The following is a 16,330-nucleotide window of genomic DNA, read 5'->3' as shown; positions in this document are numbered from 1 at the left end:
CGATCCGGATCCATTCGGAAACGATTCGGATCGATTCAGAAACGGCCCGGGTCGATTAACCCTTTAAGTCCTAACAACGCATATGTGCGTGGAAAATACCGGCAGTAATTAAAAAATCTGCAGCTTTCACATATCTGGACAATTGATAGTAATGAGCCCTCGTTATGGCAAAGTGATAATTTTCAAAGCTTTAAAAGCCAACTAACTGACTACAGCTCCAGATTGCCGTTGTATATGGTTGTTTGTTCTGCAACAATTCCGAAAATGCCCGTTTTCTACTTCATGGGACAACAACAAAAAACGCACATCTTTGTCTCCAATTTTTTTAATGAAAAAATAATTTCGAATCCAAAAGTGTACATTTGCAGCAAACTTCAAACCTATTTCTTTCCGTTCACTAAGAAAACTTCTCATCAATCTTTCAGCAGACTGAGCAATTACCATTCGATTAGAGCAATGCTTGCAAACCTGTAATTTCCTTATTGGTGACCGAAAGGAATGACTGGGTAATACAGCCGTTTCGGCGAAATGCTAGTCCACTCACCTCTATTTCATACATTTTTTATAAGTGTCGAGCCACCCAATCCTACCAGCAAAATACTGCACCGAACGCATTCTTTGGAAGTCAAAAGTTGTCCAAATTGCCTTGGCAGGTCTCGGAATCCATCCACAGAACGGCCAGAGAGACAACTTAACTCATGAACCACCATGTTTCGATACAAATGTTTTTCCATATGTGATACCGCGCTAGCAACAAAGCATAGTTCAATTGAAGCGCATATTTTGAATGAGGATCCGGCCTCAGGCCCAATGCTGTTGTATTCAATAAAGTGAATTCGCCTGTTATCGAGAGGTTTTCCTGAAGCCAGTCAGTCACCCTTTTCCAAAAGGAGGATGTAACGCTACACGACCAAAAAAGGTGAATTAATGATTCTGAGGCACTGTGACAAAAAGTGCAATTTTCGTTTTCTTTTCTTCCTATTTTTAAATAGGAACTTGTTTGTTGGTATGCGCCTATGCAAAAGTTTAAACTGGAACTCGATCAGTTTGGTGCTTTTGGTATAACATGGTGCCATGAGGTACGCTTGTTCCCAGTTGAAAGTAGTTTTTTCATCTAAAAGATTGCAATCCTGAAGCCATTTGTTTTGGCTGTTGCTCGGGGTTAGACCTTTTGCACTGATAAGCTTTTTGTAAATTAACGGGCCTGGTCTTTGACTTTTTATAATCTTGTCGCAAAGTGTTTCAGAGTTGCCTTCTCTAATCTCAGCAGCTCCGGTAACGGTTTTTCGAAGGGATTTTACAGCTGATAATAACCCATAGAAACTGAGAGAACGTAATTTTATGTCGTACTTTGAAGCAAGATCATTAAGGGACAGAAATCCGTTGTTTTCCGTCCTTTGAAGGTGTTTAACTTTCGTTATACCTTTTTCAAGCCAATCCTTAAAAAACATTGGCTTGTTATCAACCCTTATTAAAGAGTTGAACCATAAACTCTGTTCGCGAAAATTGATTTCAGAAGTTGCTTGGCGCTCAAAATTGATTTCGGCCCAGTATTCTAATATTTCCTTGAGGAAGGGATCCGTGACCTTTATCATTTTCTTTGTGTCATTAACATTAAGGTTACACCGGAAGAGATTTTCACAGCCATAGTTCTTAAGTTCCATATCGAAGAGGAGTTTCCATTTTCCCTTGTTGGTCGTGTCCAGGTACTTTTTTACCCAAGTTGTTTTGAGAGATTTGTTAAAAGAGCAGAGATCAATCATTTTCAGACCTCCATTTCCAGGATCGTTAATCATAATCTTTCTCTTTATTTTGTCACCTTTACCATTCCATAGGAAATGGTAGAAAAAGTCGTTTATTTCTTTTATAGCATGGTGGTTAGAATGCAGCGGCGCTAATAAATAAACCAACTGTGATGCGGCCAGTGTTTTAACTACGGTGATTTTCCCTAGCAGCGTGAGCCTACGGTATTGCCAGCAGCTTAAGAACTTTCTAATTTTTTCAGTTTTTTCTTTATAATTTAATATTATCGCCAGGTCTGGATCGGTTGACAGCCATAAACCAAGTGCTTTTACCTTGCATTTTGGCCATTTTAAGTCTTTTCCTGGTACATAATTTTTTTCTTGCCCACTCTTAGAGCCGATCCAAAGAGCTTCCGTTTTACTATCATTGAGCCTGAGGCCGGAGATCTTGCTGAAATCATCTAAAGTTTGTAAGGCTGCGACTAGGGACTCCTTTGACCCGTCTAGGATAAGAGTAGTATCATCTGCATCGAATCTGCATATTTTCTTAACTTGACTTCATTTCTGTCTACATAGAAACCTTTTATTTTCCTGTTACTCCGGATTGTCTAAGCCAATATCTCCGCTGCCAGAATTTAAATAAATATGGTGAAAGAGGACAGCCCTGCCTAACACCTCTTTGAGGCTGGAAGAAGTTACCTGACCAGCCATTGTTAAGAATACAGCTTTCAATTTTACAGTAAAAGGTTTTAATCCACTTAATAATTGACGGACCAAAACCAAAGATACAAATGTTTTTGGCGTTCCAATCATCGTCAAATCATCTCTCACCTCTGGTTTCTTTCAGAAGTTTGCCTCTACCCAGAATTCTAGCTTAATGATGCCAGCCTGGGGGCTTCTGCAGTGGAAAATGACTCGAAGAAAACACTTATAAACGAAATATTCGCCAGATTCGAGCCCGTATGCTCGCTCACCAAGAAAGCAACGGTTGAATGCTGACGTCACAATGAAACTTTGAGCCCTCAGTGTTTTGAAACAGCACACATTTTTACTTGAGCTTCTTATATGCAATCACGAAATTCGACAGATTAGCTTAAGCCCAGAAAACTGCTTAAAAAATACCAGAACCTTAGGATTCTAAGGGTTAAAAAAGATCCAGATCGACTATCCGGATCGATTCTGCAACGATCCGGATCGATCCAAAATCGATCGATTGAAATCGATCCAAATAGATCGATTGAAATCGATCCATATCTTTCGAAACGATTCATTTCCTTCTGTAACTGGTTTATTCTCAAATGGCGAAAGAGGATGTTTATGCACAATTCATGATAATGTAATCCAGCCATGAGAAAGAAACTATAAAATGTACAGTAGCCCAGAGGTACCAGACGCCCTACGTAGTTCATCAGTTAGTCCCTAAGAGGTACCGCTTTTCAGAGAACAACAAAGTTGGTATGTTACCACACCTGCTTCTTCCTGAATTCAGACTAAATAACTTCCCTTCCTTGTCTACAATGTCCGACGTGGTCATTACACCAGCATCATGCCATTTTTTATATTAAAAATTACAACATAGCTAGAAGAGCCTCGCAATCAAATTCAGTGTACGTGAGCGTGCATAAAATCCAATAGTGCACGCTGATCGCGTGGGCAAATCACTTCGCCAGATTTTTTTTTCACTCGCGCGAGTTTTTGGCGCAGGTTTTGATCTACATTTCTACCGGCAATGTTATAAAACAATTGGTTCATACTTTTAGTTGTGCACAAGAGCTTCTTGAGTGCTCTCCAAACTTCCCGCGTGCACCATGATTCGATAGTGTACGCTTAAGCATGAACCAATTTTTAAATAAACGGCATTTTCGCCAATGGTGATGAGGTGAGTTTTCCAGTGACTAACAGTAACCCCAGCCAGGGCTCGAACCCGGACCGCTTGATCCGGAGTCCGGCGCACTAACCATTAGGCCACCGCGCCTCCATAATCATGACTATTTGCGTTAAACAATTCCGGTACCAAGCTATTATACATTTTTTTTTGCGTGACTCGTGAATTATTTGTTTTGTTTTTTTCGTGAAAATCTCATTTTTTTTTCGTTTTCGATCTTTGCAAACGTCGACACTGTCTAGATAAAACAGACATAACAGATTTGAAATGTCATTTTTGGCCACTTCCGTCGTGGTGAAGCACTGTGAAGTACTCTAGGTACCAGACTTTGATAGGGCAACATCTCGACACTCCACAGCGCTAGCGTGACCTTTGAGATTTGAGGGTTTCTTGTGCGTGGTGCTCCTTCTTGCTTTTCGCGTCAGCGTGAAAATAACGTCGAAATCCTGTCTTCCGCGACTATTGCAGTTACCACGAAGGTTCTCGTCTCTTTCTCTCTGTCTGAGTCCGGCGGATCAGCTATTACACCAGCTATATATTCACAGGGAAAGTTTAACGTTCCCATTAATGCCAGCCGCAAGGAGTTAAATAATTTCAGAAAGCACACGGTGGCATTTACTGTCCTTTAAAAAACTGCTTCAACGAAAGGTCTCGGGCAAAATCCAGAGTTTACCTTCTTCTTAGTGAGCGATTTTATGTCGGGGTTGCAGTATTCCTATGTAGGTATACGAAAGGAGAACCCTTTTCTGTTAGGCGGAGCCTCCCCGTGCAAAACGTTTTTGAGTATCCCTCGGGAATTTTAGAAAAGCTTTCAGAACAACTGCAATCTCACCAAATTAATCTTGCAATAACTTAAAGGCGGAAAAAAGATTTCCCGCGTCCATGAGCCATTTATCTTGAACTTTTTCCGCATTGTTGGCGCGTCGCGTCTGTTTCGCTACAGGCGATAAATAGCTTGCAGTAGCTTGCTTGCACTGGAACAAGAGTTTGAAGGAAGGGTTCTTACGGCTTTTTTGTCTTTCAAGGTAAGGCTTCCAGCTTTTTAAAGTTACTGACAAAACCTTGAATATTATAATTCGTGCAGTTTTGAAATTCGCTGCAGGATTTAAGTTGGGAGCGTTCTCGCCATGGCGACCGTGTGTGTCTTAGTTGTGTACTATGAAGTACCCAGGTACCATGCAGTTACAGTACCAATAAAAGATAAAATATAACAAAATTCTGAACATATATTTGCAATTTAGAATAGTTAATATGGGACAGTAAAGGTCTCCGCTCCAAATTAATTTTGCAGCAAATAAAGGCAGTGCCGTGTCATCGGTTATTCCGTTTTCACGTTGATCATGAATTGATGACCTCAAAAGAATATTCGGCCTACTCTCGGTCAATGCGAATATAATTTAGTGTGCAGTATATCTGGCAAATGGTGGTATAAATGGTGGTATGGAACTCGAGGTTATGACGAGATATTGTTTCAGGGAAGTTTAATCTGTAGAACGCTGAATCAGTCGCGATCGATATATATTGACCGGCGTTTGCTCATCGACATAGAAAGATATCATGGTTGTTAGTTCAATTACAGGATTGTGTTGAAATGCTTGGCAATCAGCTGTGCAAGAGGTAATCAGACTCTATCGCAAATCTTCTCTCTCACTTCTTTATTGTCTTCAGCTGTGACTGACCTACTACTGACTTTTTCTGACTACTGACTACAACCTCGAAGGTTCATTAACTATATAGCGAAATTGTAGACATATTTCGGTACGAATCTGGGTGACCACGGAAAACTTGAGACACTTCTGGGACTTACTTAAGAAAGCGAATACAAACAGACCTTTATCAAAACCCAACATAAAGAGTAAACGGCCAATGACCAATTCGAAAGAACTAAAACTAATAGAAGACGAAACCATAACAGGAACCTAAATATGGAGGTCAAACCAAAGTCAGTAGATAAACCCAAACATGACTACCGATGGAAACTATTGTTCAGAGCTAAGAGCTGTTAATGAACTAAGACAAACAACTTTAAATCTCTCAGCCGGCTGTCGGTCCTTTAAATCACAAGATTCTCACGTTAGCTACAGAATTATAAACAACTGATCATGAAGTAAAATCACACAATTGTAAAAAAATATATACGCTTTATAACAACTGTGCTTAAAGCGTTGCTCCGAAACAATGTTAATAACGATAACAATTTTTGAAAAAAAAGCAGTTAGAGCAACTGCAATCCCACCAAATTAATCTTGTGATAAGGCGGTAAGAAAATTTCCCGCGTCCATGATCCATTTATCTTGAACGTTTTCTGCTTTGTTGGCGCGTCGCATCTGCTTCGCTACAGGCGATTATCTTGCAGCAGCTTGCTTGCACTGGATCAAGAGTGAAGGAAGAGTTCTTACGGCTTTTTTTGTCTTTGAAGGTAAGGCTTCCAGCTTTTTAGAGTTACTGACAAAACCTTGAATATTTTTTTCGTGCAATCTTGAAATTCGCTGCAGATAAATTGAGCTAAATTGGGAGCGTTCTCGTCATGGCGACCGTGTGTGTCTCAGTTGTGTACTATGAAGTACCAGGCAGTTACAGTATCAACAAGAGATAAAACAAAATTTTGAACATATATTTGCATTTTAGAATAGTTAATATGGGACAGTAAAGGTCTCCGCTCCATATTAATTTTGCAGCAAATAAAGGCAGTGTCGTATCATCGGTTATTCCGTTTTCACGTTGATCACTGTTTGATCATGAATTGATGACCTCAAAAGAATATTCGGCCTACTCTCGGTCAATGCGAATATAATTTAGTGTGCAGTATATCTGGCAAATGGTGGTATAAATGGTGGTATGGAACTCGAGGTTATGACGAGATATTGTTTCAGGGAAGTTTAATCTGTAGAACGCTGAATCAGTCGCGATCGATATATATTGACCGGCGTTTGCTCATCGACATAGAAAGATATCATGGTTGTAAGTTCAATTTCAGGATTGTGTTGAAATGCTTGGCAATCAGCTGTGCAAGAGGTAGCCAGGACTCCATCGCAAATCTTCTCTCTCGCTTCTTTATTGTCTTCAGCTATGACTGACTAACTACTGACTTTTACTGACTACTGACTACAACCTCGAAGGTTCATCAACCGTTGATATAGCTAAATTGTACACATATTTCGGTACGAATCTCGGTGACCCCGGAAAACTTGAGTCAATTCTGAGACTGACTTAAGAGAGCGAATACAAACAAACCTACATTAAAAACCAAAATAAAAAGTAAACGGCCACTGAAAAAATTCGGAAGAACTAAAACTAATAAAATATGAAACTATAACCTTGATGGATCGAAGGTCCAAATCATGGTCATTAGACAAACCCAAATATTACTACCGATGGAAACCGGACAATAGTTCAGAGCTAAGAGCTCAAACAAGGACAAACAACTTTAAAATTCTCAGCGGTCTGTCGGGCCCTTTGTTATAAACAACCGCATTCCCACCAAATTAATTTGTGATAAGGCGATAGAAAAATTTCCTGCGTCCATGAGCCATTTATCTTGAACTTTTTCCGCTTTGTTGGCACGTCGCGTTTACTTCGCTACAGGCAATTAACTTGCAGTTGCTTTCTTACATTGGATCAAGAGTTTGAAGGAAGGGTTCTAGCGGCTTCCTTGTCTTTCAAGGTAAGGCTTCCAGTTTCTTGAAGTTACTGACGAAACCTTTCTTCTTTCTTCGTGCAATCTTGAACTGATTCGCTGCAGATAAGTTGAGCTAAATTGTGAGCGTTCTCGTCATGGCGACCGTGTGTGTCTTAGTTCATCATCATGATCATCATCATCATCATTTTATTTGCCACTTTAGAAATTAATACGTACAAAATAACTAAATAGATAGGGCGATGAGACCTCAAAGAAACCACAAGGCTTATGGGGGAGGCCACCTCGGGTTAGCAATATGTTAGTAATTTCGCTGTGAATGTGCAGCTAGGCCAATTTCAGACTCATTTTATTAGAAATTTAATCATTTTTTTCTTAAAAGAAGAGAAGCTACTCGAACCGGCCAGTGATCGATTCTGGTAGAGAATTCCAAATTTTTGGGCCCTGGAAAAGTATTGTAAACTGCTTTAGATTTGTACGACAGTGATGTGGTCGATAACACTTGGCTATTCTTGTGTCATAACTGTGTATTTGACTACAAGTAGAAAACAAATTGAGAAACATCGGGGGCAATAATTGGTTATGATAGTAAAACATAAATTTAGCTATTTGCAATGCATTGACTTGGAAGATATCTAAGATGCCCAGTTTAGCAAATAAGGAGGCAGAATGTTCTCGATAGTCTGAGTTGGTAATAGTTCGCACAGCACGTTTTTGTAAATAAAGTTGTGTACTATGAAGTACCAGGCAGTTTAATTACGTATAAATAAGAGATAAAACACAATTCCGAACATATATTTGCAGTTTAGAATAGTTAATATGGGTCAGTTAAGGTCTCCGGCTCCAAATTAATTTTGCAGCAAATTAAGGCAGTGCCGTATCATCGGTTATTCAGTTTTCTCGTTGATCATGAATGACCTCAAAAGAATATTTGGCCTTCTCTCGGCCAATTCGAACAAAATTTGGTGTGCAGCATAGACGCTGATTCAGTCACGATCGATATCAATCGGCGTTGACTCTTCAACAAACAAAGATATCACGGTTGTTAGTTCAAAACATTGTGCGTTAAGCATTGCTCCGTAATAGTATTAATAACGACATATTAAGGGAAGACGTCAGTCAACTGTAGAATTCCAACCAACTTTTTTGTCATAAGGCGGTTAGAAATAATTTCTTGCGTCTAGCAGCCTCTAGCTTATTTATAGAAAACAAAGAATGCGGCCGCGGCAGGCTATGTTCTGCAGATTTGGAAAGACATGACATGAATATGTACGACATCCATATTTTTTCTTTCTAAAGTTCACTAATATTAATAGTTCGTCTCGGCCGTTAGCTCGAAACATTAATATTCTAACTTTGCTCCGAACCTTAGAAATGACATCAGGTGAGGCGGGAGAATGAATTGGTAATTTGTTCTGCTTGACTTCAAATTGGTTTCCTGCCCTTAGAAAATGAATTCAAAATGGCCTAAGAAATGTTTACATGCTTTGTCGACAGTTTTTGGATTTCTAACTTCTTGAATTCGAAACTAAATATATAAATTTAAGCAACCCTAAAAGCGAAGCTCCCGCATTTAATTTTAACAGGAGTTTACAATGTTTCCTTTCTGGTAAATATGCGGCCAAAGCACTTAAAGTATAAGGCGCCCTATAGGTGCAAAAAAATTAAATCGCTGACGGTTAAACTGAATTTCTTATCGCAAAACAAAACATGCTCACAGCAAAACGAAAAGCCCAATTTCGATATATTAAAATTCGGCCTAAAACAATAGACCTCAGGACGAGGCTCCGGGGACTAAACTATAGAGTTTGTGGAGTTTATTCCCCGGAGCCTCGTTGTGATGTCTATTATTTTAGGCTGAATTTGAAAATAGCGAAATTTGGCTATTTTCTTGAGGCAGAGCAAAATAATAATTAATTGTCTGCTTTCTAGCAATATAAAATAGCTTCTCGGTCCTCTTATTGTTTTGCTTTATATTTCGTGATATTTCGTGGTTAAGTATTCTCGTCTCACTCTTCTGACCATCATCGCTGCACTCATGGGTTGCTCACGTACACATAAAGTATAAATTTGTTCTGGGATAAATCAGTGGTCATCTTTTATCTCGTCATGTGCACAGTTTGAACAACTTTTACTGTACACTAGTTTGTATTCATGGCCCGCGCAGAATAAGAACAGAGCAAGTTTAGTTTAATAAAGTTAATTTTGGTCAATCTTTTCTGTTTTGTCTTTGCTGAGCACTTCGGAAAAGTTTACTTAAATAAGTTTATGTAGTGGCAATATGAAATAAACTCACCACAGAACATCGATCATAGCAAGGGATCAAAAAATCAACTTAATTACGACCAAAGAAAATCAACTCACGGCAACAGATAATCAACCCAAGGCCAAATAAAGTCAACTCAAAGTGAAAAAAAATCAATTCATGTACTTGTACTACAGAAGCGACTGAGTAAAGTATAGTATTCGGCAAAGTATTCTCGCATGATTAAAACTAGCCGATACAGTGTAAAAAAAAATCGTACACAAGTAAGCACGAATAAAATTGAAACAAGCCTCACCTGGTAAACATATGGATGTTGAAAAAGAAAAAAAAGAAAAAACTTGCAGAGGGATATATTGGTAAAAAGCTGAAAGGTTAAAAAAATTCTTACTCAGAAGAAATTGTTCAACTATAGCTACTCCTTCTCAAAAGGTCTGTACCTTACGCAAGGTTAAGCAAGACCAGGATTCATTATTGGACTATAACGTCATTTGACCATATATGGCAACGAGAACACGTAAAATATGAGAATGCTTTTTACTCGTGAATGCATAATGAACGAGTATAGTGGGGAGGTTGAGCCATCCGTCCATCCATGTGTTGTAAACATTATGCAAATTAGGTATGCTCACGGGCGCTTTCTAAATTTCTTTTCCCTCGGCTGTGAATAAAAATACAGCTTTACAAAGGTATCAGTTCAAAGAAATACGTGTAGAAAATACTTCACCCCTGTAAATGAGAAATAATCTTTTCCCAAACGATGAAATATTGCCTTTACTTTAATAATTGCGAACATTCGGAAACGATGACCAGTGATTATGTGTTATTAAAAGACTGGGAAGGTTAGAGCACGACACAATTTATTAAAGGATAATCAGTAAAAGAGTAACGAAACTCTATACAAGACAGATATGTATATAATATCCGTGGAAAAAAAATAAGAAGAAAAAAAGAACTGTAGCTACGGGGTATGAGAGTTGATCGCGGGTCACACGCTTTAGAACGCAGAGCTGTACCACTGAGCCATCGGTTTACTAAGCAATAAAAAATATGAAAAAAGTAATTCTTATACCTAAGCGACCTGTTATGTGTTTACCCTCTTTTAATAAAGTTGATTATTATTATTAATCCCTATAATAAATATTTCCAACGATAGTATGCTGTTCAAAGGAACGATTCAAATATATCTAATGCATTCACGAGTAGGTCATAGACCTCTTTGATTGAGTCTTTTAACTGTTTGGCTGTTATTTTACAAACAAAGTATAATATGTTTATAAACGGTTTCACTTTTTATTTCGTAGGGAAATGTGTGCTGATTATTTTTTGAGTTTGAACGTTGCTTCATCTAAGAAGTTAGCGGACAAAGCGAGAAGCGTATTCCATAGGTAAGCGTTCGTACGGAATATATTTTAGTACACCACTGTGAAAGTTGGTCTGAAAGCATGACAATATTTTAGTAATTCGACCATACTCAACTGTAAGTGGTACGGTGGCTGTTGTGAGAGTGGCGGTACTGGTAATGGTGGCGGCGGTGGTGGCGATGGTGGTGGTGAAGGAGGTGATGATGACGATGATGGCTTTAGTGATGGTGATGGCGACGGTGGTAATAGTGGTAGTGGTGGTGGTTGTAGTGATGGTGATGAAGATGATGGTGGTGGTGGTGATCGTGATGCTGCTGGTGGTAGTGCTTGTAGTGGTGGTGGTGGTTGCGGCGATGAAGGTACGTTGTAATTGTGGTGGTGGTTGTGATAGTGGTGGTATTGGTAGAGTTTTTCTTTAAGATCGTCAGGTTTTTACTTATTTAACATAGGTTTAAAAGCTTCCTTTTTATTTCTGTTCTTTCTGCCATAGCCGTGGCATCAGTACTTGGATGTGCACAGATATTCACGGAGGGAACACTTACCGCGAAGATATTGTCGCAAATGTCCGCGATGCCAAGGTTTTCTTGATTTTTCTAAACGAGAAGTGGGCAAAATCAGATGAGTGTGTCTTTGAGTACAACTACGCCATGGTAAGATACAATTCAATTCAAAAATTCAATGAAGATTTACTATTTGCTAAAAAACAACTTTCAGGCAAAATTGTCAATCTTGTATCTAATCAAGTTTTACTTACTGTTTTAGTGAAGGGGAGGGGAGGAGAATGAGGTCTGTTAGTAGTTTACTTTAACTTTCCGTTTGCCCCGAAGTGTTCGAAACTTCACTGTGGATAAAGTCACGACCAATGTCAGTTGGTGTTGTATGTTACACGTACAAGATGGATGTGAAAAAAAGAATTTGAGTTGACGAGTTCAACGGCAAGAAGTTGAAAGAAATTATAAATGTCGTATTTGGAAAGAGGCCTGTTCCAATTATCCAACAACATTAGAAAGTTAAGTTTGGCAAAGTTTTCTGGTCTGATACCGATGTTTTTCTACCGTCTGATATCGTCTAATATTGACGTACATACACTTTCTTTGTCCTTAAAGACGTCTTGCTTTTCTTTATACAGCGCAAGTACCTCACCAAGAAAACGCCAATAATCATGCCTGTAGTCACCGAAAACTTTGACATGGAGGAATATGCTCATGTCGATGCTCTTCTCGCAAATTTTCAGGGAGTGTTCATGAGCTCGGTAAGGCTTTAACGCGCGCGGTAATGCTTTAACGCGCGGAAGGAGTTAGAAGGAGTTACTTTCGAGTCGAGCTGTTCTAGATATCACGGGTAACTTATCGCCGGAACTTGGTAGGTAAAACTAATACACAGAAAGCAGCATGGCCGAGTGGTTAAGGCTGCTGGTGTTGTAATCCGGAGGTCCCGGGTTCAACCCCGACACCCTTCCACTAGTTGGATTTGTTTTCGGTGGTCCCTGGTTCAAATCTTCGGTCGCGCTTTGTATGTAGCCAACTGGTCTACCATCGGCCAGTTGGGATTTTTATATAATAATGTAATGTAATGTTTAATAGACACTCATTGCAGTATTAATAACTGAATTACAGAGTAAAAAACAAGCTAAGGTATAAATATAAACTATAAATATAAAAATTACAATATATATACAATAAAAGGTTCTATTATAAACAAGCTAGTTCGAGGTGTAATATCGAAAAGTGACGAAGTCCTGCGAACGCTTCGTTCTGCGAGGTTTGATGGTGCTTCGACTTGTGCCGGATCTTAAGTCGTAGTTATGTACAATCTCCTCACGTCGAGGCAAAAGAAAATGAAGAGGGCTATTTACATCTTGAAGTTTACAGACATACTGCCGGCAAAGATGTTGGCGCCGTTCTCTCAATGAAGTGAGGCCGAGCAGCCGTAATGCCTCGTTGTAGTCGAGGGAAGGACAAATAATAAACATGGCTCTCTTCTGGACTCTCTCAATGTTATTATCTAAAAAGTCAGGAATGTTCTGCCAGACAGGGGCGGCATATTCTAAAATAGGACGCACTATTCCGTAACAAATACTTTGGCTAATGCTACCGGCGTGGCACCGCATTGCTTTAGTATCCTTAGAGAAAATAGTCTTTTGTTCGCTTTTTTAACAATATAGTCTATGTGGTAGTCCCATTTTAAGTCGCTGCTGATGTAAACTCCAAGGAGTTTGTATGTTGAGGTTCGTTCGATTACGTTATTTCCAAGTATAATAGGATTAATTACAAAATTATGGTTACTCATAAAATTGATTAACATTTCGTTGCATTTAGAAGGATTAAGTTTCATCTTGTGCTCGTTTGAAAATTCAAAAATATCGTTGGCAGCAAAGTTAAGCAAGCTTACACTATTTCTAGGGATGATTTCTAAGGCTGTTGTGTCATCGACAAACTTAATTCTAAGGTTCCAAGCACGTAGGAGGCTGTTCGTCATAATAGAGAATAGGATTACTCCTAACTTGGTGCCTTGGGGGATACCTCCCTTAGGGGTCTTCCAATCAGACACAGTGTTCCCGATTCTCACAGCCTGGGTTCGATTGCTTAAGAAGGCCTTAATCCAATTCACCAAAACGGGGTGCACGTCCAATTTCTCTAATTCCTTGATGAGAACTTCGTGATCGATCATGTCGAACCCTTTAGAGAAATCCGCCATAAATAGCCTTGCGCCGCTGTTCCCAGTGTCGACTGCTTCATACACCGCTTGAAGGAGGTAAACCAGCGCATCGGTAGAAGACCGGCCAGCGCACGCGTATTGCCGTGGGTCAATCTTATTAGTAACTTGGGAAATCAGACGGGCACGGGTGAAACCCTCCATCACTTTAGCTAACGCGCAGGTGAGAGCGATTGGGCGCAGGTCTTTCTCGATTTGTTGTGGAGGGGAAATCTTAGGAATCGGGTTTAATATGGTGGCTTTCAGGGAGTCAGGGAAGTTGCCCTCAACTAGGGAGGAGTTATAAATGTCACGTACTACTGCGGCTAATTCTGGAGCGAACTCCTTTAGCACTCTGTTAGGAATCAAATCCGGTCCAACAGCTTTACGGGTCTTGACTGCATGGAGGGCTTTCAGTACTTCACTCTCTGATACCAAGAACTCGGGCGGAACCTCTTGGGGTGCGCAGGATGGAGGCTCTAAGGGGGTAAACAGGTCCGTTAAACCAAGAAAAAAATCGTTGACCTTATTAGCGAGAGCGGGTGTATCTGGGCAATTTTCACCTAAGAACTGGTAGGACCAGTCTTGTTTAATGTCTTTCCCAGTAAGCCGTTTGATATGACTCCACCAGTTCGTACTATTTGATTGGTCGAGCTCCAGCTCGGCAACCTTGGTTTGGTAGAAACGTTTCTTAGCAGATCTTATTTCCGTCTGAACCTTGTTCCGCCATAACTTGTAGGTATCAGAACTCTTGCCGTGTTTGAGAAAGGCCTCCTGGCGTTTCCTGATCAAGATCTTTAATTTCTTAGTAGTCCAGGGCCTGTCAGAGCAGTTAACCTTAATCGTTCTCCACGGCAGGAACCGTTCAATGGCATCCTGTAAGTCACTTGAGAACAAATCAAACTTTTGCTTGCACGTAGGAGCAGCGATAACATGGGACCAGTCCTTATCCAACATCCATCTACCAAACGGCCGCCACGCACTATCCCTCATATCTCTGACTCGCACTTTCCTATTGTTCTTAGTTTGGGGTTGGGAGATAGTCGGTTTTGCGAGGATTGTAAAATGATCTGATGTGCCGATTTTGGCACATCATTTTATGTTCATTTGAAATATTTGTTTCTTCTGTTTTAGTCGCATGCCTAGAAACTAGCTATCTCGGAGCTTAAAAAAGGCTCTATAAAACAACATTTACATTTTTTGATACACCACTGTGGGACATCATACATTTACTCATATCGCACAAACAAGAGTGTCAGACTGACTCTTTTGTTTCCATGTTAGTGCTCCAGTGAGACTGAAGCAATCAACCAAATTATGGAGAAGCTTAAAGGCGTCGTTCCCGTTAAGGCTGCAAAGGCTGTGGCATCTTCAGCAGCTCCCACCCCAAAACCTAAATCAGCCAAGTTGTCCGCGGCAGAGTCTAAGGAATTGTCCGTTGTCCTCTCTTCAAAGAGTTCTCAAGCTCTGCCATCAGGTATTTTCCATAACAATTTCTTGTTTGCTGTTATTTGTTATGTACGTACTCCCTATCGCAGTTTCTAAGCACACTTAGCCTTCGTAGTTCTCTTAGATTCAGTTTCAATAGACAAAATGTATATGTTTAACCAGACTCTATTGGACTTGGCGGAGTCTCCTTACCCCTTGCTCCGGCCTTCAAAGAAATTTCCACTCCTGGGAAAACTGCCGATCGATTACTTGATTATTTGACAGACTGACTGATTGACCGACCGACCGACCGACCGACCGACCGGCTGGTTAAATGGTTGATTGACTGACAGATTGTTCGATTGACTGATTGATTGATTGATTGGTTGGTTGATTCATTCATTTATTCATTTTATTTATTTATTTATTTATTTTGTTTATTTTAGGTCACTGGATAGGTTATTTCATTGACCATCGTGCGTTTGAAGGAAAAAGTGCAGGAAGTAAATGGCTTATCGATGTCAACATGACTTTCCAAAACAGAAACCAGTTTACAGGAACAGGAATCGACGAAGTTGGCCCTTTTACTTTCAAAAATGGAAAGATCACAGGTGGGTTCAAAACTAAAACGTATTTAATAAAGTTATCAAAAGTGTTTAAAAATAACATATCCAGGAGCGCATGCATAAACTTGAACCCGCTGCAATGTTCACTGTCTCGCCACTTCTTTTGCTCTCTCATTTTTTTTTTTAAAAAAAGCATCTTTTATTTTACACACACATTGAAATCTCCCCATTTGGTACTGCCCTGACCAAATTAAAGTTAGCTGATTTTATGATAGGTCTCAACAGTCGCTTTATCATGTCAATCCAACGTTTGTCGAACATCTAAAGCGCATGTTGACGTGTAAGAAATCAGTTTTGTATGAGGACGGTTCCGAACGCACGTTACACCTTCATTTCTCCTTGGGGGCTAGGCGGATCAGATAGTGGCATATAAGTAGCTACCATAACCTGCGGCTTAACTGTTTTCTCTTCAGGTTCTAAGTTGCAGTTTACCAAGGAATACGGCACGCATCAGGTGTGCTACGAGGGTAAAGTCCTGGGGGTACAGATGACGGGGCGATGGTGGCTCGATTCCCATAGTAGCGTCAGAGGTGAATGGGCTATGTGGCCTGTTGGTTAAATGTCCATCAACGCATCTTCATGGAAGTTTGCCGAACCCAATTAGCTTCAACGGGATCACTGATTCTATGTACTTAGTCGTACGTATTTTGCTGTTTTGTTGTTGATTCTATAGCTGATCAACCAAATAAAG

The 16,330-nt window shown here is 39.9% G+C and overlaps 1 protein-coding gene across 1 annotated transcript; it reads left to right on the top strand.

Annotated features, from left to right (window-relative positions):
- Positions 1–4,590: 4,590 nt before the first annotated feature.
- LOC144641739 (uncharacterized) lies at positions 4,591–16,330 on the top strand. The gene is made up of 7 exons (XM_078500769.1): positions 4,591–4,652; positions 10,832–10,915; positions 11,382–11,541; positions 12,021–12,143; positions 14,870–15,062; positions 15,460–15,624; positions 16,053–16,330. Exons 2-7 carry the CDS (start codon positions 10,836–10,838, stop codon positions 16,196–16,198), a joined length of 867 nt encoding a protein of 288 aa, XP_078356895.1. The 5' UTR covers positions 4,591–4,652; positions 10,832–10,835; the 3' UTR covers positions 16,199–16,330.

Source organism: Oculina patagonica, chromosome 2, assembly GCF_052425735.1.
Source record: "Oculina patagonica isolate OP01 chromosome 2, crgOcupat, whole genome shotgun sequence".
NCBI lineage: Eukaryota > Metazoa > Cnidaria > Anthozoa > Scleractinia > Oculinidae > Oculina > Oculina patagonica.
This window is presented reverse-complemented; position numbering and strand designations above follow the sequence as displayed.

Excerpts from the sequence above, each read along its gene's own strand:
- LOC144641739 (XM_078500769.1), top strand. The coding sequence starts at position 10,836 with ATGTGTGCTGATTATTTTTTGAGTTTGAACGTTGCTTCATCTAAGAAG. Across the intron at positions 11,542-12,020 it reads TTGAGTACAACTACGCCATG|CGCAAGTACCTCACCAAGAA; the intron begins GTAAGATACAAT and ends TTCTTTATACAG. Across the intron at positions 12,144-14,869 it reads AGGGAGTGTTCATGAGCTCG|TGCTCCAGTGAGACTGAAGC; the intron begins GTAAGGCTTTAA and ends TTTCCATGTTAG.